We start from the raw sequence: 24,315 nt of genomic DNA on the forward strand, positions 1-24,315 counted from the left end.
AACATCGTTTCAAATGTCATTTGGGAACTGAGGACAATCCGAGGGATGTCAAAATCTCCACCGACACTATCACTTCGTTGGTACTTCTGGGCCGTCCTTTTCTATACGTCCCCATCCCCAGCTACTCTCCTGACCTGGCCCATTGTCATTTCCATGTCTTTCTTAAAACCAGGGACAACATGTGTGGAAAAACATACAATAAATGAGTAAATGTCATCAAGGCAGTGAATGATTTCATTAGATTGCAAAAGTAAATTGAGGTCAGTGGTAGTTATGTGAAAAAGTTGAGAAAGTCCTATTTAGTCCTGTTTGAATTGTATGCACTGTATAATATTACAGATTTAGCGATTAGTTGATTAATACACTAGTGAATCCAACGGAAAATTAACAGAAATGTGAGTTTTTATTCAAATAATAGTTGTAAATCAACCAAAATAAGCTACATATTTGATGGCTCCTGGTAGTAATACGAGTAAATGTATCTAAATTTATATTGCCGTGGAATATTTTTAGGCTTTTGAACTGTTGGTCAGAGAACAAAGTCATGTAAAAGTGCTATAGAGGTAAAAGAGTTTCTCTCTAGATTAGAGGGGGACACTTTTGAAAGCCGTACCTTCCTGACGGACACTCTGCACACAGAAGGATCCAGGACTCCGGTGTGGGGGTTGGCACTCATTTTGGACACAAAGGTAAACCTTTTTCTCCAGCGGACACAGTTTTCTTGAACCTCCTCTCTAAGGGAAGAAGACAAAAAAAAATTACAGAAACACAAATTTTGTGATCAATAGTTTCGGTATCCTGATCGATAACCATGTTTAGAAAAAAATACCGAAGCGTGTATTTATTCATATTGTATGAACCTAGATCAAACTAAAACCTTTTCCCAAACACGTCCTTATATTTAGGTCAAATCTAAACATTCCCAAGTAAACTGCTAACTTTGATTTACGATATTCTCTGCCTCCCAAAAAAAAACCCCACATTTAGTCCAGTTATGTGATTCCTGTCTCACAGCCTCTTGACTAGTGTGTCCACCGAGGATCAAATATTTCACTGAGAAAACATGTTGTGAGCAAGTTTTTCCAAAACTGTTTTGGGGAGATGATTCCCACAGATTAAAGTTTTTCCTTTATGAATTTTAACTGACACTTGTATATATTTTATAAGTAGATGGTTTGAACCGTTTTCCCCCCCCTTCAAGAGCCACTTAGCGACTTTCTAGTCATTAATAGAAACACACTACTAACATGTGAACACGTCTGTCTGAGCTTTTCCTCATGCTTTTACTGACAAACAAACATCTCCAGGAAAGAGCTTACAATTGTCTTCACTGGGAAAACTCAGCTCGTCTCCTCAGAAGTGCCAGAGGAAAACCTTTAAGTAACCATACATTCTGGTTAATGGGTGGGAAAGCAACAATAGGTGTTACGACGGGCTGGGTGTTTGTTCCTGAAAACCAAAAGCGGATGTGACTGGCAGTTAAATAAAGTTCCAAAGAGATGTCTTAGAAACATGTCAGTATTTGGAAACAGGAAGAATGTATACATTTGTGCGGCATGTACAGAAAAAAGAAAGCGTCTGACTTTCTGCAGCCTAAAATATCTAAAGTCAAACGACCCTTTTGTTCCATGTTAAAACTAGTGTGTGTGTCTTACATGTGATGTTTTGCAATAGAGGAATCAAAGTCCTGGTCTTAATGCTACAGAAATACTGTGGAAGGACCTGCATCGGAAATGACCAACGTCCCTGGGGAAATCATTTCTTCAGTTTTGTTCAGTTTATCTAGTTTTAAGCCTAAAAACACATTTTACTCTGGGACATAATTGGGTATAAATAGGGAAAACTCTAAAAACCTTCAAGCACCACTGTATATTAGTCAGGACCAAAGTGGTGAGACTCACCGTCCAAAGCCACTTTTAGAATTGCTAAAGACATGTTTAGCATACAGTGTTATTTGTAGAAAATTATAACTGTCTCTGGTGCTAAATCGGGAAGACATTCCAAGTCCGAACGTTTAGGCTTATTTACTACATACTTATTATGGTTAAAAAACAAAACAACAAAATGTTCATCATTTCTGAGCTGTGATAATCTGCCCTTCTCTGTGAATGACCATCATTTTGTCAACCAAGTATTTCAGTTAAATACTTGTTACAAAGCACCATGATTCAAATCAATCACCGGTGAAGGCAATTTAAAAAAAGAGATTTACATTATATTTTGGAAACTTTAATAGGATTTCAAGCAACAGAACAACATGCTGAGGCGAATTACATCCACTGATCGGCCAATGTTTTTAGGGTCACTTTAACTGCATGACGCCGGTTTAATTCCACCACATGAAAATCACAGACATTGCGCCTCTTGTTGGGTTGTGACCAACTCCAAGGTGAAAGGATTTATCCAAAGAGAAATGCTTCATAACGAATCTGGACCATATAGTACAAGAACAGTTTTGCCACTGCCTGACCATCCAAGCTCTCCACTTGTACAGAGATGTGAAGTTTAATTATTTTACTGACATTTGATTCATTGATTTAAAAAAGTCCAAGTCAAAAGTTACACCAGAAGGATTCAAATTGTTTTTCTTCTTTTCTCTTCTTTTTTTGGGGGGTGGATCATTTTGAATCGCTATTCGGTCACTTTTGCCTTTGAACTAAGATTTGAGACACGAGATGTTCAGTAACTGCACATGTCCTCAGAAGGCCCAGTTTGCTTTCAATTTCAACTTGACTTATTTTATGCAAAGGATTTTACACTCAGAAGGATGCGGGTTTCCTCCCCGGCCGGCCGTGGCCTCTCTGTGCGGAGCTTGCATGTTCTCCCTGTGCTTGCCTGGGTTTCCTCCGGTTACTCCGGTTTCCTCCCACAGTCCAAAAATAATGCACGTTAGGTTAATTGGGGAACCTAAAATTTCCCGTAGGTGTGGATGTGACTGTGAATGTGGCCCTGTGATAGACTGGCAATCTGCCCAGGGTGAACCACGACTCTCGCCCGATGACAGCTGGCATAGGATGTGCAGTGACAGATAATGGATGGATGATCAAGATGTAAACCATCTAATTGCAACGTCACATTCCCCGGTCTTTCTGACCAGACTTCATTTCTAGGCATATTTGAGTGCGTAATAGTCAAATAATTTAGCCATTATTCTGTGTTCAAATATGGTTAGTAATATTTTTTTCATTTTGTTGTTTTGTGATCCATTTGCAACCATTTGATAGAATAAAACCAACAAAAGAAAACAGAAATACATATGTGTGAAGTAGAAATACCAAACATGAAGAATGTTTGGAGGCATCCCGAAGGCATAAACTACAAAACTGCAATGTCCAAAGTTCCTCATTCCTCAAGGACTTGTTTCACTCGATTTATTTCAACATTCCCTTGTCAGCTAAAAGGCAAAATTGCCCCCCAAAGAATTCTTGCTGTAAAAATGCTTTTAGAAATGTTGTAGTTTAGCACATTTTTTGTTTCAAATTCAGTCACCTATTTAAATTCACTCTGTACACAAAACCAATGGCTTATTGCAACAGACGGCGCAAATGACACACACACACACACACACACACACACACGTCTGACAGCAGATGCTCTTCACACTCCCTTCCCCCTACAGACCTTTTCACTATTATGAACCATCTCACTATGATGTGTTATTCTGCCACTTTATTTTCTTGCTTCTCTTCCTTCACACACTTTCAATCACCACATTAGTTTGAGCAAACACCTTTAACATGAAACACTAGAGAATTCTTGACTACAAACGCTTTTTCGTTTGCTGACAGAATCCAGAATATTCATAGTTTTTTCATAAAATGGTCTTTTACCCCAATGGATTTAATTGTCACGCCATGTACTGGAGATATGACCGTACTGTCAGCGATTTCCATTTCCTTGGAAATACGTGCACATCTGTTGCTCTGGCCACGGAATATGCTGGACTAATGTTGGCTGCAGCAAGCAGACACTACAAAATAAAGCAAAGTCTCTGTGATATGGAAATGTTGGACATCTCAGCTCCTTGGTCTTTGTGCATGAGCTTCACAATAAAAGAAAGTTACTATAGAAGCCACAGCGTTAGCCTCCTGTTAGCAGCTATTACTGTGTGACAGGGCGCAGCTGTGCTGTTGCATTCAGGGACGTGACATGAGTGTAGGTCACCTGTGTTTTGGAAGCATTCATAACCCAACACACAATTACTAAGGGTGGTCATACTTTTATTTTTGCACAGCTGTCATTTTTGACAACTTTTACAAGTCTTTCTAGGGATGTTCCAAAATTGGTCCTATTTCTGGTCTAAGGAAACAGCTGATACATTAGGGATTTCTAATGCAATGAAGTATATGTTTTTCTAATTTTCTATTTATCCTTTATAATGGAATGTAAAGTATTAATCTAGCAAAAACTGTAATACGTGCAATTAACTAGGGATTCACAACAACAAGAATAAAATCCCCCCAAATCATGTTGTGTCTTCAACAAGAGTCCTGACAAGTTTTTTTATGAAAAGTGAAAAAAAGAGCTGAAAATGTCCTCTGTTGGTGGATGACTGTAAAACCCATCTCTGGAAACAAGTACAATGTTGTGAAGAGTACAAACACAAAGTGCACACACACTCTCAGCTCTTATCAGGACCGTCGCACCATTGGTCTTGTGGTAATGTGTAGCGGGGAGTGTTTCCAAACCACATTCCTCAGTCCAGATGGTTTTGTTCAGGCTCCATGGAAACCTCACACTCCTCAAATCCACCGACGCTCTGCCAGCAGCTCAAGGGAGGAGGAGGTGCTCACAACAACACTCTCTCTTTCAGCTTCAGAGGTTTTCATAAGACCTCACATGCAACTTTTGTGCCTCTCCTGTTGATGTTTTTATTCTCAGTGTTTTTACTTTTTTGCAGACAGAGGTTGGGGTCTAACATTTAACTGGAATTCTGTGGCAGAGCCTTTAACCAAGTCCTTTCTGCCTCTACCCCATCTCTGACTTTTGCCTTCCACATGGGATTTAGAGCTCAGCTGTTTTGATTTCACTTTCACATTTAGTGTCTTCACGCAAACTGAATTAACCCTGTTACAGTTGCCATTCTTGAGTAAGCAGATTTCTTCACCTCCATATAAATGGGGGGGGGGGGGATTAGAAAAGCCTGATTTTCCAGCGTAGGTTTCTCCTTTAGAAGGCCGATTTCTCTGCCACGTAGCCAGGTTCATAACCTGTGTTTTAGAAGTGCACATGTGCACAACAAAAGCCTGCGAGCCAGGAAAGGCAGTGTAGTGGCTGGATGACAGACATAATGGTAGAGCAATACTTCTCATGTTTAACACAAATCAGACCAAGACTCAAACTAAAATGAGCACGTTGCACTGTGAAAAGTAGTTTAATTGTCTCTTTAGCTTTTCCTCACTGCACTTTCAGACATTTCAAAACAAAGCTACAAAGCTTTGCACCCAACTGTACGTGGATTTACACTAACCAGGTTTGTCCCCTGACTAAACTGTATAATTTAATCAGGTACTGTAACAGTTTAACCAGGTTACATGTACCTGCAGTGTTTGACCTTGGTGTCAGATATAACCTTCCTGCAAAGTCCACATATGTTGTCACTCGTCACAGTTGAGGCGAATGTTTACCCGACACAAGTTCAAAAATAAAAGACTAGATACTGGGCTGTAAATGCAGCCGAGTCCTGGGTAAACCAGACCACTGTGACAGTAGACAGACACTGGAGCTGCTCTCACCAAACTCTGCTGAACAATGCTCACATAAACAGAGGACTGAAGAGGGACAGAAGGCCTGCATAGGAAAAAAGGAATACAAAGGCCATCATTGTGCTTGTCTTACCCCATGCATTTGTCCTGAGGGCAGTCCTTTGATCATGTTGTACAGTTGAACCAAATTAGTGGAATTCAAACTAAAAAAAAAACTGCTGTGTCGCTCAACCAAACATAATTTCAAACAGCTGAAAGTAGAGCGAAACCCGATGTTCTCCATATCCGGAAAATGGAGGAGTAGCAGCTTAGGAAAAAGTACGACTTCTACTAGGTGCTGCGTTGATGTATGTTCCCCCAAAATTACAAATGATCTCGAATGGCAAACAGATCATAACACAACAGAGAGAAGAGTAATAGTCTGTAAGCAGATCAACCCCCCCCCCCCCCACCCCCACCCCACCCACCCCCGCTTGAACAGTAACAGAACCCATTTACTTTTACAAAACTTTAGTCAAATCAAAACAAAACCGGCTCGAGTTCATACATCAACCATTACATGAGATTTAAAGTAAGAACGCCAAGAGCCAAGGGTGGATTAGTCTGACAAGAGCCATATAATTCCAGGAAAGCCTAAGTAGTGGTAGGAAAGCAAATAAAACCTGGGGAGTGGAGAAAGAGAGGATTTATTACTTTAAAAGAAGACAAGCAAAAAAAAAAAAAATTGAGGAAGCGGTCAAAACCTGGCTGTTTTTAACTTGGAAGCAGGGAACGGTATTTAAAGATACTGTTTTTGTGCAGATATGGACACGACAAAAGAAGATAAAAAGCGTAGGGCACGCAATAACCGAACGCAACTGGAATCACAAAGGGGATGCTGAAAGCCCAATCACACTCCTCAAATGTGTCAGCAGATAGTCTAATGTTGCCATGGATACAGTGAGAGGTGCTGTGGGCTTCAACCTGAGCCTTATTTTTTTGGCCAATATCTGGATACGTTAATAAAATCTAAGTATGTCCTTGATGTACTGAGAGCTATAAATTAAATGATTGGTTTCACTGTGGCTTTCCTGGTAAACATTATATTGATATTTATACATTTTTAAAAACTTGGATGCACTTTTTTCATGTGGAGAAACTGAACATGCTCACAAACGCTTTAGGCAGTTTTCCTTTTATGCATCCAGTTTATGATTGTTTCACATTGTTCATTGTGACTTAGCCTGAGAAGAAGTATTTAAGATTTTTCAAAGGACATTCTCATTTGGGTGAGGTTCTCTCAAATCTGAGTCACGACAGCTGTTCACAATGTTCACAATGTTTTACTACCGTCCAAATAGCTTCTTCAGTTGGAACAAAGTTGGTTAGAGGACCGCAGATAAATCCCACCCCCCACCTCTGCAAAGCTCACTGCATGACGACGGGACGCGGCTGCAGACTTAGATCAAGAAGTGCTGACAAGATGGTTGGCTTGGTCAGAGGCTGTCGACTTCTTATGGAAGTTAGTCTTCTTGGTATCACTTAAACCAATGGTTGTCTTCAAGTCCAACCACTCAACCTTACTGCCTAATAACCCCAACCATTTTTTTCTGCTGAAAACCTCAACTTCTGGGGAGGTAATTTACGACTTCCCACCAAGGATGGAAGTCCTACATCTTTCTCTGCAACCAGATAATCCTGCATTGGGGGGGCAATTAAAAAAAGATGATGACGAACTACACATTTTTGGGGGTGTGAGGGGTCGTAGGACATGTGATCCTCCTTGTAGCCAATCTCCACTTCCCACACCTTTTCTACATGTAAGCTACTTTGATATGTAGTGGAAAGTTTTCGGGATTGTTGTAGAAAAGGGAATCTATCATGCTGAGCTAAAGTTACAAGAACCGGGATCCGATTTGTTTTGACCTTCTCCCTCTCGCCAAAAATCTGCAATCTGTCAAATCGACGGGTTATTAAAACTCTGTCCAGTGACGGAGCTGTTTCTCAGTCCATTCGCTCGTTTTTGTTGCTTTGTCATGTGGGAACCTACATAAAGTGAACACAGCCACAGTAACAAAGGAAAACTTCGAACTGAAAAAGACAAACTCGAGTTGTGACAGCTCCCTAAAACTCAATGACTGATATGTAAACATGAAGTCTCCCGATCTGAGTTTGCCCCCGACAGGACCCCAGCATGTGATGACTTAACATGTCAGCAATGCAGAAGCATGGGATTCTTATCTCCTGGCTCATCCTGACTGAGTGGCTCCTGGGGGCCCGGCCACAGCAGAAACACAAACAGCAACCGGGCCAGGCTGGGTCGGGTCGCAGCGAGGGCTCAGATAAACAGCACAAGAGCACAGTGCTGAGAAAGCAGATAGATCCTGCACAGGGGACAGTGACGTCAGCAGGCAACAGGAGGGGCGAGGAGTCAAAGAGGATGTTCCTGTATCCACAAGATCACAGAGTCGATACTCTGTCGCTAATAACCTTAAAAAAAAACCTATATGTACTTTGAAAACAAGCTTGGACAGAACACAAATCCTCCCCACTTCCTATATACTCTGAAATTTAGTGGCAGACTAACGAAGAAAAAAAAACCAAAAAGGCACATAGTACACAAAGGCATGAATACCCAATGCACAAATAGTCCCAGTGGCCTACAGAAAGTCAAACTACAAGCTGTGTAAAAGAAACAACTGAAATACACGAAGAAAACCGTAGGATCCAGTGTTTTAGAGAAACTGACACATTGTACAAATTAAAAATCAGGAGTGGCCCAGTGTTGTGTGTTCCTGATCTGATTTACCAGAGCTGGCTGTTTAAATGATGAAGGAAGTGATGTTTGTACTCTGCTGGGTTTTTTTTACTTGACACTGCTTTCGTCCTATTCTCTTGTTGTGTTGTACTTGGAAGCTAAAATGTTCTGAAACAGGAGACCGTAATGATAAGGCAGAGTCTTCTACCTCTGGCTTCTCGTTTACATTGGCTCGAGGGTACTTAGATAATAGAAGTACTTTTGAAATACAAATAAAAGGGTTTTTCTTTGAATCAATTTGTAGTTTAGTCCATACAATATTATAAAAGTATTATAAAAAAGTATTATAGACGTATTTTTTAAATTCCTTTAAAATGCCCTAAGTGATATTGTTAATAGTTTTGTATTTTCCAACTAACAGAAGAATGATACAAAAAAAGAAAGAATTAAACAGAAGATGTTTTTCATATCAAATGATATGCTTTTCACTTTTAAGAAAAAAAAAAAAAAGATTACTAATACCTAGAAGTTGCCTGTAACTTGGCTTTGTACCAATGACCCCAGTACAGTTGTATGGCCGAAATGATAAATGATTAAAAAAAAATGTGCATGTTGCTTCATCAGTGTGATTAAATGAGCATGAACAACGGAGCTTAGTCATCACACTGACTGAGGAAGAAAACAGGGGGACTGTGCCTGTAGCTGGAACCCAGTACATCCTCTGTAAATCCAGTTAAACTACATCACAAGACAGCAATTTCTTCACTTGTTACCAAATCAAAAACTTAATAAAAACGTGAATAAGAAGTTACATCTCAGAGAGAGAAGCTCTAAGACAGAAGTTCTCCCATCATTGTTAGATACTAGAAGAATTGTGTCCAAACACCCCCACACTTCATACACACACACACATCCCACCAAAAAGCTAATGGCTGGAAAAGTGAGATGAAAACAGGAAACAGCTGTTGAAAAGCTGTTAGTCCGTGTCGTTTTCCAACTCTCCTCTTTACAAACTCGCCCCTCTTTGGATCCATCCCTTTCTTTCTCTACTCTTACATTATCCCATTTGTCCCTACTCATACCCATCTTAAAAGCTTCAACCAGGTGAAAGAAATGACTCTTTCTATTGAGTACGGCAGGTACATGTGTTGACTGCAGAATTTACAAGGTATTTCAATGACATGTTTGACAAAACCCTAAAACCACAACACACCAACATTTACAATGTATGATTGTTTGTAGATGTTGGTACATTAGACCTGGTTTGTTGCTTGCTTTAGAGAAAAGTCTTTTTTTTTTTCTATCTAGGATTTGCTGTACAGCTACTGTCTGTTTTTTGTTGGACCAACAATACAAAAATAAAAAATTCTAAGTTGACTGTTCGTGTTGACAGTCTGAGTCCATTTCTCCAAGAGCAGAGCCACCCAGGGTCTGACAGACCTGAGAACGCAGGTAAACAGGTAATGACTAGTGCTCCTTTGTGCCATCACCTTGTGAACTGTGAGACTAAGATATTGTCCACACAGATCCCAGGCACAATAACAGCGAACACACACAATCAGCAGAAAGTGTGACTCACATTTTCTCTGAGTACAAACTCAAATACTGCATCAATGAGGACTGCGAACCAACAGCCAGTACCTCCAGGATTTTCGGGACCTTTTTGGGATTGAAGGCAGCATTATTATTATCACATGTACATATCCACACTACTTCAGCCACCAATATGGTGCATCTGGTAGGAGCTACAGGTCTAAATATAGCACTACTGCTAGGAGCCTTAAGTAAATCCAAAATCCGGTTTCAAATCTAAATCCTATTGAACTCCGTACAGATCTTTCAAATCTCATTAACTCAAGCTTTCATCATTAGCAATTAGCTGTAACTAATTACAGCTTCTCAAGGATTCTGTTTAGATCTGCAATTAGCATTTTCTGTAATCGTTACCAGATTTTAAACATCAATACTAGTTTAAGCTACAATACACAACTTTTGGGAATCAAGTCAGAGGTGACATTGCAATCAAAATCAATCCAGTCTGCTCTGCCCTGCCGTGTAAAATATGTAAAATATACAAAATATGGGTAATAATATATGTAATACGTTGATAATTTATATAAACATGAACACTACTCTGATTTTGACTGCTTAGAAGGATAAGCCTTATTTAAAACTCCTATAAGAGGGAAAATCTTTAAAGACATAAGCCGTCAAAAAGGCACAAGCTGTGGCTTAACCTCACTAATTAATGTTGATAACCTATGAATCCAACCTGAAAATGAGCCAAGCAGCAGATCACTGATTGACACGGACCATTGAAACCAAACTCAGAACTGATGCAGCGAATGCCACATATCGGTGACATTCACGCTTCAGTTCTGGCTTTGGTGGATTTCACAACTCTGTCTGCTGTCTTACTGGGAAGAGGCAAACTCATTGCATAACAATGCAAGATTTATTTTTAAAGATGAGTGAGACTATGGACTTTATTGGTATAAATGTGAAATTTATTATCTTTCATCATTATCTACATCAGTTATTATTGTTGTTGAGTATTAGACCAAGGCCATTTAACTCAAAGCAGTCAAGTGCTGGTGACGCCTGACAGCAGACAGTCAGGAAGCTCTGTCAACTCCACCCAGAGGTTCCCGGGACTCTTGAGGGTCTTAAAAACTACATCCTGAATCTTGCTACTGGGAAAAACTGAAAAGAACCTGTGAATTCAGTTTGACAACATGCAGCAGAAAAACACAGTGTCCTAGTTCACTTATAGAACATACTACAAATAAGGAATTTTAGATTTAATTAAATAAACTGTCCAAGTCCTAAACAGCATTAGCCACTTTAGGGAGAAATCACAGCTTGAGATGGAATCTTGTTATTGCAATCTTTATTGTCAGATATAGTAACTATTAAATCATGATCTTCACTGCAGATAGATATTTTTGTGATGATAAATAGGAATTTATTTATTCTTTGTCCTTTCGGCTTATCCCGTGAGTCCAGGGTCGCCACAGTGGACCATTGTCCGCATGTTGATTTGGCACAGTTTTTAGCCTTTCTGACGCAACTGTCCGCAATTTCTACCGGGCTTGGACCGGCACTGCACGGCTGGGAATGGGAATGGGCTGTTGGGGGTTCAGTGTCTTGCCCAGAGACACTTCGCCATCACCGGGGATCGAACCGCTACCCTGTGGGCCCGCCTTACCTACTGAGCTACAGTTGGCCCTGATTAATAGGAATATAGTGATTTTAACATTTGAGCTGAAAATAAAAAGTTAAAAAGTTTGGCATCTTCATAATTATGATATGTCATATATAACACACAAAATAAAGTTTAAGTGGAAGCTAAAAAGGTGCGATACAACTTTTTTCCATTTCAATCCAAACCAAAGTAAAACTCTAGGCTGGTATCACCAATGCTGATATGGAAAACAGACTGGTTTAGAACAGAAGATACATCGAAAGGCGAATCTAGAAATTATAAAAAACACACACACACACACACACACACACACACACACACACACACACACGCGTAAAAGGTGCAGACATCATCTTTATTTTCATATTAATTTCACTGTTAACATTACGACAACCATATTTTCCTGGCATTGTTATCGTTCATTAATTAAACAACATTTCGTAGTTTTAGGAATGTGCCGTACTGTCTCTACACACAGCCTGGATAATGCTGCCACTACCACAAGGACTCTCAGATAAAATCCGTTGTCCCCTAACAAGATCATAACACTAGGCACTTTTAGTACAGAGGAACTTTTTGGTGGAACCTGTTCCCCAATTTCCTTGTGTCTGGACTACAGGAAGTACAAACCGTAAAAGTTCTTGAACTGTGTTTTGAGGAAACTTACTTCATAATAGGTACAATATAGAAACCATGTTTATATGTTTAAGCTGATTAGCAGAAGACGACGACGACGACGACGACGACGGTTAAAGTTGTCCTAGAATTGAACTTTTTTTAAGTGTGATATTGTTTCATGCCAGTCAGTCCTCATTTACATTTAGAAGATGTGGTCGGTTTATCCAAATGTTTACATTTTACCCAGATCTCCCAAAGCAGAGATGCCAGAGGACAAAGGCACAGACAGCGGGGGTTGCAGTAGTGTGATGCCCACCTCCTGAGAGCACCACCCAGTCTGTGTCTCCTTGCACGAGAACAGGCACAGACAGTGCTGGTCAAGGCTCAGACTAATTCTGGAAGGTGGAAGCTGGTCTCTCAGTTTAATTACTTTAGACTGTCTAGTGTGTCTAGTGTACTTTACAATGCATCTCCTTAGGTTTGGCAGTATCGATTTTTCAAAATTAATCTGCACTTTAATAGTAGAAGCACTTCTATCATTTTCACAGTCCACTGATAACTACAGTAAATTGCAATAAATACAAAACAACTGGTTCCAGATTGTCAAATACGCAGCTGATTGCTTCTCTTTGTCAAACATAATAACAAACTGAACATCTTTGGGTTTTTAACGGTTAACAGGACAAAACATCTGAAGAACTGTGTTCAGTATTTATTAATTTTTTCTATGATACTTCATGCTAAAAAACATTTAAATAGGAAAAAAAAAATATTTGGCAGAGTAACTGAAAACAACAATAACCGTTAGCAGCATCACCACGAAAAAAACAGCAAAGATCGATTGGAAGACTATTCATAGGTTACTGTAGCACAAATTCCTCAGGTTACCATTGAAAAAAACGACGGTTGGCGAAGAATTAAGTGTATTAACACTTTATGGTGTTAGTAGAAGTTTGGAAACACTGGTATTAAATTTGTGGTATATATTGTGAGAACTACTGAGCATTTCTCTTGCTCAAGATTGTTCAGCTGTAAATGTGTTGTTGTGCGTCTTCTTCAGAATTCATGCCTCATTTGAGCCTGTAATGCCACTGACTCTATGTAGATGTGTGTCGGCGGGGTTAAAAACCTCTTTGTGAACATGTGAAAACATGGTGAGTGTTTGTGTCTGCTGAGAATAATCCGTCTGTGAATAGGAAATTAACACAATCTGACCAAGTTGCCACATCAGAAGCTTTTGTGCAGTGAGTTTCACATTTCAACGGTTCACTCAGATTTCTTCACCCGAAGGCTTTTTGAGAAACTTCAAACTTGTCTGAACTCAATCACACCCTCTTCTCAGGTGTCTTCATCTGCTCCAACATTCCTGTTTTTTTTTTTTCTTGACTTTTAGACAACAAGAATCCCCTTTATAGTCCTTCACTGGCTCTGACATCCAGTCTTGGCACATGAAGAACTACACAGAGTTGTGGCCGTTGTGTCTTCACACTATTGATGTAGAAATGGTTTAATCAAACGTTGGTGCTCAACAAACGTGAGAAAGACTGTGGATAAAAACATTGGCTAAATGTGCAAAATGTAAACCTTCATGCTGATAAAGCCTGATGAAGCCTGGACTCTGGCACGAGTTTTTCGCCAAATCAGGACGGACCCCATCTGGTTTCTCAAAGTTCACGGAGTGAAAACACATTATCCATCGACAAATCTGGATCTACTATAAAGTTGGCTGGATATAGTGGACACTTTCCAATGCTGATACTGTCCCTGATACTTGAAGTCAACTCGAGTTCTGAAGTTATATTTTTCCGACCTCTTCACTGGTTGTTGTCCACTTCATTTCTAGAACTTCAGCAGGTTGTTTCCTTATTGCAAGGTGCAAAAACACAACACTAAACCTAACAAATTACTAAAACCCTACTTAACAGTACTATTTTAAGAAACCTCCTTCAGTGAGTTTGGCTGTTTTTTTATTTTTTTTAACCAGTGGAGATGTTTTTAATGGTGTTACTGGACATTTCGCTTAGGGATCAGTGCTACATACAATAAAACAATGGAACTGAATAGAGTTTATTATTAGGTATTGAAATAGTGCAATTTCCTTTTTTACTTTTCCAAAAATCCAAAAGTCCCTAAAGATTAATGTTAATGCAGAACTTATTAGAAATAAAGAGTTATTACTGTTCAAAGACAAAAATCCCGTGCAGCTCAGTTCATTAAACTCTTAAGTTGAATTTCTAAGAAGACAGCTGAACGAGAGGGAAAGACATAAGGACCGTTGGTCTGCTGGGGCTTTATCTTTAAAAAACAACTATTAATCAAAGGGCTTACGTTTCTGGCAGTTGTATTTTCTTTTATGTTCCAGATAAGAAAAACATAAAATGTGACTTAAAAAGTGAGAAGCGACTGCACTGTTTCGAATCACAGAAACCAGTAATGACTGCAAAGGCAGATGTGACGGCTGCAGACCTTTGAACAAACTTCACCATCAGAGGCTTGTAAGCGCGCTTGAGTGCTGCTGCTGTAGTCACCTGCACATTATGCAACAGATATCGCTTATCTCAACATTCTCCACATCAAAGATGCTGTGCGACTTTACTTCCCCAGAAATTCTCTTATCAGCTTCTGAATTCTTCCAAAAATGTCTCGGCCTAAATACGTCAGTTATGGTGGGACCAAAATGTAGTGAGGCTAATTCCTTTTTTTTTTGCTGTAGACTGAACTGGACAGCTTGGTCCACTGGATGAGCTCGCCATTAATTCCTGCACTGTTCCCAACGCCACAACAAGGCAAGGCCTCGTACAAAGACCGGGTTTGTCAGATCTGTGACATAACACTGCTAATCCGTCCACCGCACAGGGAGCCTCCCTGCGCCGTCGCCTCCTCCTCTGAGAAGGCTTTGTTTTCAGTCACAGAGATGATAACTCAGATGGGAGGGAGGGAATCTGAGCTGTTGTATAACCTCCAGAGAGGACAGTGACCCTCGGACATCGCTGTCCTAGCAACACTGGACAGGAGCTGAGAGGGAGGTAGGCAGCTTGGCATTTCTGGCCAAATTGGGAGTTCAGCTAGACAAACACTTTATGAGGCTGAGGAAAACATGTGAGTGGATCATAAAACGAACCTCAGAGGCCAGAGTCAACGATGACCAGTGTTTCATGGCACAACAAAGTGCCAAACTTTAACTTCAAGGAAAGAAAAAATGCACAACAATACAAACCAACTGCCACGCACCGGTCACTTTATTAGGTACAGCTGTACAATCTAATACAATCCAAGTTGTAATTTCTCAGTTTTTAGGTTTAAACTGTCAGAAAATTCTGCTGTGTCTTTATTACTGAGACCTTAGTTGGTACTGGAGTGCATTATATTATTACCCGGGCAAAAAGCCCGGTCACCCTTGGTTTTAAGCCAAGGGGGCCAAAACATTACAACCATAAAAAGCAATGCATATTAAACAGAAATGTACTGAAATAATTTGATGTGTGTGCGGTCTGCTGTCTGTGTCTTTGTGTTTTTAACTTTGACATGTAGATGACCTATAAGATTAGGCAAGATTACGTTTCAAACACGAACTGGCTGTACTCAAGCACAGTGGTGCCTTGAGCTAAAAGTTAAAATGCATTTCATTTGGACCCTTTTTAAGGTAAAAAGTGTGTTGCAAAGATTCATCCTATTGTGAAAAACTCACATGAAGAAAACATGCAGGTTACAAGTTGCTCCGTTGTCTATTTCCTTGTGTCGCAAATCACTCTTCATGGCAATTTTAATATGGATGCCATGTTTATACAAACAGATTCGAGACCAAATGTTGAATCATGGTAACTGGATTTCTGTTTTCTTGGTTTCTACTCATTCATTCAGTCGTCATACGGAAAAATCCGCCTGGATGAGTAGCTAAATGTTTCCAACCAAAAAGAAAGAAGTCCAGTTTCCATGACTTTATACATAGAAACCTGGAGGACAGGGAACCTTCACAGACAAAAGTGAAGTGAACGTGACACAGAATGGGATGATTCCAAACAGGACACGGTCCCCAACGGCGCGAGACGAAACAAGGAGCTCATCGTTAGGGTCCACACAGTCTGACCCAAACTAGGAATCGGTACTTTGCAAATCCTGACATGCATCAGTCTCCACAACAGATTCAAACCCCACTGACCCGTTTTACCACCTACACAAGAATCATGTGAAGAGGACAGTCTACAGATGAGGGCCACAACAGTACAGTTTAAGGACAAGCAGTAGAGTTTGTTACACGCTTACCTGAAAATGTGTATTAAGTTTGTAAAATATTATATAAAATCATCACTTTCCATGTGGTCAATTTATCGCTTTCACAAAAAAATTGCTATAAACCAATGTGTCTTATCTGGATATAAAATCAAATATATTTTTTGTGGAGTAAAAAAAAAAAATAAATAAATAAAAAAGGGGAATGTTTTGTACAAAAAAATACTAATTAGCTGGGGGCTTAAACATGCGCTTCAGAGAAAAAAAAGTAGTTTTATTAGATCTATCCACTGAGGTTTCACTCAAAATTATCTCTGCCTCCCAGAAGTGTTTGTGTGGCTGAAACTTTAGATCTGCTCTTTCCTCACTGATGAAAGGTAACAAACTGAATACATCCGCTGACAAGAAAGCTGATCAAGATGATCACAATCTGTCAGTTTGTTTACTTCCCCCCCCCCCCCTCACACGTGCACAGGGATGATGCTACGTGAGAAGAGTGAAGTTAAGTGCACACACAGAAGATGATCCGTTTGTAGTGAAGGCACAGAGGAAATGTGCTCCCACGTACGCAGATTTGAAGCTCAACAGGCCTGTTTGAACATGAGGTACACGCTGGGTGTGTCAAAGACTCAAATAAAAAGGAAAACAAAATTGAACTTTTCACACCGATCCCAGGCCGTTTTTGCTCCTCTTTAACAGAGATGGGGGCTTCGGCAACCATTACTCATCGTGTAGAGCTGGTGAGCAGGACTGGAATAAAAAAAAAAAAATTCTCCGCCAAATAAAAATGCGTAGCTTGTTAACTAAATAACGCCTCATATGTTGAGGTTTGTTTAGTGGGTCAGAGAGAGTAGCAGGAGGGTTCAACAAGGTTCTCTGTGTGCTGCAGGTTGTATTCAAAAAGAAAAGGCAGAAATATATTCTGTGTGCAAGAAATATCAGCTCACTTATTTAGGACACACCGAGCAGCCAGAAGGCCTTCTGACACAAACCTTTCACGCTTAATGAATGAATCTGATACATGTGCAGAAACTGAAACATTTGGGAAAACGTGTTCCAGGTTTCTAAGTCACGTCTCAGCCTGGCAACTCCTTCAGCAGGTTGTTCATAGGCAGAAAGAGGTTACGAAGGTCAAACAGCCTCCAAGCACTCGACATGTCCAGTCTTTGCTCTTTAACAAGTGTAAAACGCTGTAACACACAGATCGGTTGTGTCATCTCCTCTAGGGAATCAAAGAAGAAGTGAAAAGACACCATCTGAAAGTCCTCGCAGCATCCTAGTGTCAGTCAGACAAGACGAGAAAAGTGCAAAGAGTTTTGGAGGAAAACATTACTTTTAACTGGAGGTTTGGAGCTGGTCAAATGAGGGGTTTAGTTGTGTTTAGTCTGGTAGCTGAGCCAATGTCCAGATACACACATACACACACACACACACACACAGTCCCACTTAACATAGCAACAGCCTGCTTTTAAATGTGACTCAGGGAAAACCAGCTTTCATTAACAAGCTGAAGCGGAGCTGCAAAAACTGCCTTGAAATGAGCCTTTAAATGACAAATATTTCATAGCAACTTAAAAATAAATAATGCAGCTTTAATACACGAAATGATTAGTCCATTAGTTCACATTCGAAACTTATTGAGGAAACTTTTTAGCATTTCAACCACGATCAAAAGTGTAAGCAACAGTTGCTGCTTATAGTTTTACTACTCGTAGACATTTCAAAGACTAGAGAAACAATGAATGTGATTGATATGATATGATGGTATGATGCCAGTTGCAAACTGATGGTTTCCATAATCCTAAAACTATGACGGATGGTTACAAATGTTACAACTACAACTTATCTCTGACATGTATAATGCTACAAGGGGATAAACGAAGCTAATGAGCCACAAAAACAAAGAGGAAACCGACCAGGTCACAGGCAACAGAAAAGCCAGTTCAGGAACCACGAAGACGTTGCTCGTCTCCTTGTGTGGCTCCATCAACGCACTTTAAATCTAGTTGACTGGCAACAGCTTTACAATCGTAATGAAATGACACTGACTTTGGAGCAAAATTCACAACGATCCAAAAGCCCAAACCAACCGGTAATATCCTGTATGATACATTTCGCAGAAGTGATTTGCAGTGTTTGTACCTGGACGAAGTAGCGACAAACTCTCCATCCAGCAGCCGGAGCTTGCAGAACAAAACTCCGTTGACAAAGGGCACCGCGGTCAGCTCCTCCAGGGTCAGATGCGTCTGAAACTTAAATTTCTTCTTTTTCACGAAGAAGGCCATTGTTTGAGTGTCGTCGCTCGCATAAGACGCGTCCGAAGCAAGCAGAAGAAGGGAAACGCTGTATGAGAACTGGCTGCAGAAAGTCGTGCTGGTGCTGCCTTCAACGGCGCCTGTTGTCGGGCGAGCTCCGCTGCTTCAGACGTGATTCAGCACAGAAACCTGAAAACAAAGCCCGTGTGTCGGGTTAATACGGTGAACATTAACGTGGGGAAAAACACAATGACGTTTGCGCGTTGAAAAACAAGACACGAGCTACCTGGAGACATTTCGGGTCCCGTCAGTGTCGCGCACAGCGGCACAACAACAAGAAATGACAGGGAACAAAAAGACGTTTCTGCTCTTTTTCTTTCGGAGAGGAAGCAACGTGAAGCTAGCGGAAAGCGGGTCATGTGACTTCCGGTAGAAGACTTTGGGAATAAAAGCTTAAGCTATTAAGCTTATTTTACTCCATAAAAATGCGGACAATAAACCATTTATCAAATTTCTTCTGATCGCTGATAATTGTAAGATCAGAAATCTCTGGATGTTTCTTAAGTTGGTTGAGAGGATGTCCTCATGACTGCAGTACAGAAGATTTTGCCACTTCTGTCAATAATTAAGACTCCAAGGTTTCTACTTTTAATTTCCATTTTAACATTTCATACAGTGTCACATCCCCCGGTTTTCCTTTGTTAGCCTATGGAAGATTAATTCAAAATGATTCAAATATTTGTAGTCACTCTCATCTTCATTGCAAGCTCCTGTCAGTGTGGTATGAATGAGTTTCTCTGACATATCCACCAACAGATGGATTTACTTTCTATTTCAGCTGATTTCCCATTAATTCACCCCTATTTATATATTAGATTGCTCTTACTGTAAAACTTGGGAATCATAAAAATAAATGTTTTTTAATAAATACTTTTCATTCCTTTTGTAACACTTTTTCATGGTGAGTTATTTAGACTGGTAAACTTGCAACAAAGGTTTTTCCTTTTTTTTATAATAGGATTTACCCAATGTCTGATTCTTGAAAATGGTTTCTTTTCTCGTCATAGCCTCTTAATTTTGAGCTTTACTGTATAAGAAACATTATAAAGAGACACAGTTAAAGAAAAATACAAACCATAAGTTTAAAGTACAATGTAGGACATATGAAACCAATCAAACTGTATTTTTTTAAACTAGAAGGTCTGGTTTGCGGATGATACTAACCCAGTGTTGTTAACTTGACAGATGGCTTGTGGCGGTGAAACAGTGACACCTTGTGGGCCCAGTCTGCGCTGCGGGTTCATGAAAGTAACTACTTTACACTTTAAATCATTTAGATATTTCTCTTCTGCAAGAATCTAGACGTTTCCCTAAAGAATAAGAATTTATTTCTTTATATTATAGGGCAAAAAGTCCCTCTTTGGTCTCAGTGGCTGAATTTGCTCCAACCTAAGACCCTCTCACTCCTCCACCATCTGAAAATGACTTTCAGATTTTCCGTGGTCTGAAACTCTTTACTGTGGACAGATGAATGTTAAGATCTGTTGACGCACAAAAACAATAGAAACAGCCCTTCCTTTCACATAAAATTGCAAGAGAAGAGCCACGTTAATTTTGTAAAACTATTAAGGTAAAACTATCTCATAATCACTCACGATTTAAGACAATTGACATACAGCTCGATGTGATACCTCTAACACTGTAAATGTTTATTAATTGACCTTCATTAAAAAAGCATGTAAACTGATTATGTTAAAAAAAAACAGAACATTTACTTTAGGTATAGTTGTGACTCAGAATTACTATTTGAAACAACAAAGTTATTTCAAGTTGAACTTTGAACTGTGTACTGTAATCCAAACAACAACTTTGAACATCTGCGATGCAGCATCGCAAACATCCCAACACGTGAATGAACTTTTTTTTTTTTATTTGAAGCAAACACTGTGCTATGGTTACTGTCCGCTGTCCAAAGGTTTGGTTTTCTTATCTATCAGGTGTCACAGATCGCAGACAGTCGAGCCACTAGGTTTAACTGCAGATAATGTAGTGTCACTGGTGTCATCCAGATGTTTATATTCAGTATGAATCCAGGTGTGTTCTCCTGGAATGACAGCTGTCATAAAGTGCTCAACTAAAACACCTTTCATCTTCATGAAGAGACAAAGAAGATCTTCAGCAGTCAAAGCTTTTATGGGGGAGTTTTTTGAGGCTATGACTGCTAAAGAACATGGGTTGGAGTTTCCTACTAGTCTCTTTCTCACACAGTCCCTCTTGCGGTTAATAACATATTTAACTGTCCTCCCAGAGGAATATAATGACTGGGTCATGTACTTGTAAACCCCAGCTGACTTCTGTCCTATAATCTTTTCAACAGAGTTGACCAGAGTGTTCTTTTGTCTTCAGATTTCTTTGTAGAGATCAGTTTCCACTTTGAAAGAAGATTTTTCCTTTGGGGGATAAATTGTAGCCACATTGAGTCAACCATAATTCAATGTTATTAAAAATGAAAGGTGAAAACCTCCAAGGGGGTTGATTCGCTTCTATAACAACTGTTTATATTTTAGCTAAATAGATACTGACGTAGAAAATGTATATCCGTCGCTGTACTGCACTTAGAATCAGCGTGTCCTGCATTTTCTTGGGGTTTGATGTCAACGACATTTTTACAAAGAAGTTAAATCAAATTTTATCTAACAGCTCATTTGACACAAGAATCTGAAAACCTGTGTGTGGGTGAAAGAGACTTCACTGCTGCATCTGTTCAACACAAAGTTTCTCTGACGGGACCCGATGCACCACACTACACTCGACACAGTGACACTGTGATGCCAGACTGTCAAAAGTGTGAAGGTGGATCACGTCGTCAGAGGAGACGAAATGGGTAGGACTGACCCTCCACACATATTACCATGGTCATCAGATAGTCTAAGGTCACTTTGTGCTGTGTTTGTGTTCACTGATGAAGAGACTTGATGTTTCTCAGTTCGGACTGAACCACCAGGAAGTGAATGTAGATCTCTGTCAGGGTCTTGTGCAGCTCTCTTCCCTCTCTGGTTTTAAACACATCCTCCACAAGTGTAGCAGTGATCCAACAGACGACTGGGATGTGGCACATGATGCGGAGGCTTTGTGAGGTCTGGATGTGGGATGTGACTCTGCTGTCCTGCTTCTTTTGAACAAATCTCGTCCTGAAGTACTCCTCATTCTGCAGGTTCCCCCGGTGAGGTTTGTCAGGAGCACATCCACTGAGGTGGACTCTGTAACATTGTTGTGGAAGTCAAGAGGAAGTCGACACCCATCCAGACCGTCAAACATGAACACAACCTGGAACTCTTCAAACCTGCACATTCCTGCTTCTTTAGTTTCAGGAAAGAAGCGATGAGCAAGTTCCACCAAGCGGATGTGTGAACTCTGTGTCCTGGTTGGCTTTGTCTTCAGACCAGTCCAGACTGAACTTCTGTGTTAAGACTGTTTACTTAACGCCGGCCACTCCTTTTGTCATCACTCTTCTGATTGGTTCATGTCTTCCAGGTTGCATTCAAGTTGCCTTTATGTCTGATTGCTGTTGCTGGTCTGACTGGTTTCCTGGATGCTGTTTCAGTCTTTTCTGACCTCATGGTCATCGCTGTCCTCTGTGATGTAGAGCTCTGTGCAGATCTGATCCAGAGGTTTCCTGCTTTAGATTCCCCCTCAAACACAGATGAGATTTAAGTTCAGGCTGGCAAACTCCAGCAGAACGTTCTAAGTGAATACAAAACCAGAAAAGATTGTGATTAATGAAAAAAAACTCCTCTAAATTTACAAAAGCTATTTCGAGAAGAGTTAGGATGCTGTGTGAAATGTAAGTTAAAATGAAAATCTGATGATTTGCAAATCATGTCAAACTTTTTAAGTGTACAGTTTGTAAGTGCAAGGACACAGTCCCCTGTATATATATGATAATGTCAAGGCTAAATTGTTTGGTTTTGCTATTTTGCTGTAAGAGATTTGACATAAACATATCAAAAGTTGGGCAGAAGATCATTTAGTATATCTGCTTTATTTGCATGGTACTTACACCTTTTGTATACAATTATCCAAAGTTTGAGTGAGCAAAACTATTGGCTGATGGTGTTTCTTGGTACCCAGGTTGGTAAACTATTCCAAATGACTACTCTTGATTTTAGCATCGGGGCTTTATGTATGAAGACTGTATTTGTTGTTTAAAAAAAAAAAAGCATAAATCATCATCATGAAAACAAGAGAGTTGTCTATGGGAGAACAAAAAAGAATCAGAGGCCTTGCAACAATTGTGCAACACTGTACACAAAGTACAGAGATAAACTACAAATGTTGTGGAACAAAGTTTTATGGAATAATGAGACTCTACCAAAGTAATGAAAAGACCAAAGTGTGGAGGAAGAAAAGATCTGCTCCTGATTTAAACCAAACAACCTCATCTGTGGAGCACAGTGGAGGGCTCCACGGCGGCTCCTCGAAAAGGCTTAATGATTTTTGTCAACGATGTGACGCATGATAGCGGCAGCAGCATCAATTCCGATGTGGACGCAAACATTTTGTCTGCAAATTTACAGAGAAGTGCATCGAAATGAACGTGCAGGAGCTTCACTGTGCAGCCATGACCTGAAGCACACTGTCAACTCCACAAAGGGCTTTATCAGAGGAAAAAAGCTTAGATCAATGACCAGATCTGACCCCGACTGAACATGTATTTCACCCCCAAAACGAACACCATCTGAAGGCCTGGAAAAGCATCAGAAGAAGAAGCCATTCATTTGGTCATGTCAAAAGTACTTATATAAGTATTAGCTTATTCCCATGACATCTTAACTAATCATAGTAAATGTGAAATGCATCCATTATAATGAGATTGGATTCAATTTTCATTATAAGCGTCCTGATTTGATTCGAGACAATTCTCGACTCAGTTAAAAGAAAGGAGGGCAGAGCATTTGCTCTTACTCTAGTGCACTGTGAGCCACACCAACACTGATCCTCTACCCGCTGAGCCGCAAATGAAACACGCCGTGAGTGACAGTGAAACCATGAGCTGAACTGCTGAGCTGCTCCTGTTCATTAGCACCACCAGTTGTTGACAGGGTATGAAGTAGGCCCCAAATCCTCCACCATTGCCCTTTCAAAAGTCATTCAAATGGGTTTAAATGTACTGAAGGTGGAAGTGAACTACAAGATAGTGACAGTAGGCTGTGTGCAATCACTGTGCGCTGGCTCTTAACTTCTGCCTATTATACCACAAAAATCGAGTTTCCATGTGCAAAGTCAGACAAAGTCAGTATTACCAGAGTATTACCGGTATTAAAATTACCAAGGAATCACAAATTCCTTATCTGCCCATCAACTTCAGTTCTCCTTTCTGTCATTTCTCCACTTTTTCTCCCGCTTCTTCTTCTCTGCATGTCAGTGGAAGCTAAATGCAGTCAGACAGCAGTGGGAGGCAGAGGAAGCTCTGTTTTTGCTATTAGTCCACTAGATGGGGGCACAGTTGGGTACATGCGGGGGTCCAGTTACTACTGTTTATCATTTCCATCAAACCTTTGAATG

General features: G+C 40.1%; 1 protein-coding gene across 2 annotated transcripts in view; it reads right to left on the reverse strand.

Annotated features, from left to right (window-relative positions):
• The window catches only part of eeig1a (estrogen-induced osteoclastogenesis regulator 1a), a 41,471-nt gene extending 22,237 nt beyond the window's left edge, over positions 1-19,234 (reverse strand). Inside the window, exons 1-3 of one of the 2 annotated variants that reach the window (XM_067522151.1) lie at positions 19,037-19,234; positions 18,638-18,939; positions 614-734 (exon numbers count right to left, since the gene is read on the reverse strand). In XM_067522151.1, coding sequence (XP_067378252.1) covers positions 614-734; positions 18,638-18,780 — 264 coding nt within the window. In that variant the 5' untranslated portion in view covers positions 18,781-18,939; positions 19,037-19,234. Of the gene's footprint in view, positions 1-613; positions 735-5,838; positions 5,859-18,637; positions 18,940-19,036 lie in introns of those variants that run through there. The other variant, XM_067522152.1, reaches the window with a different exon arrangement.
• Positions 19,235-24,315: the final 5,081 nt, after the last annotated feature.

Source organism: Channa argus, chromosome 11 (genome assembly GCF_033026475.1).
Source record: "Channa argus isolate prfri chromosome 11, Channa argus male v1.0, whole genome shotgun sequence".
NCBI classification, from domain to species: Eukaryota; Metazoa; Chordata; class Actinopteri; order Anabantiformes; family Channidae; genus Channa; species Channa argus.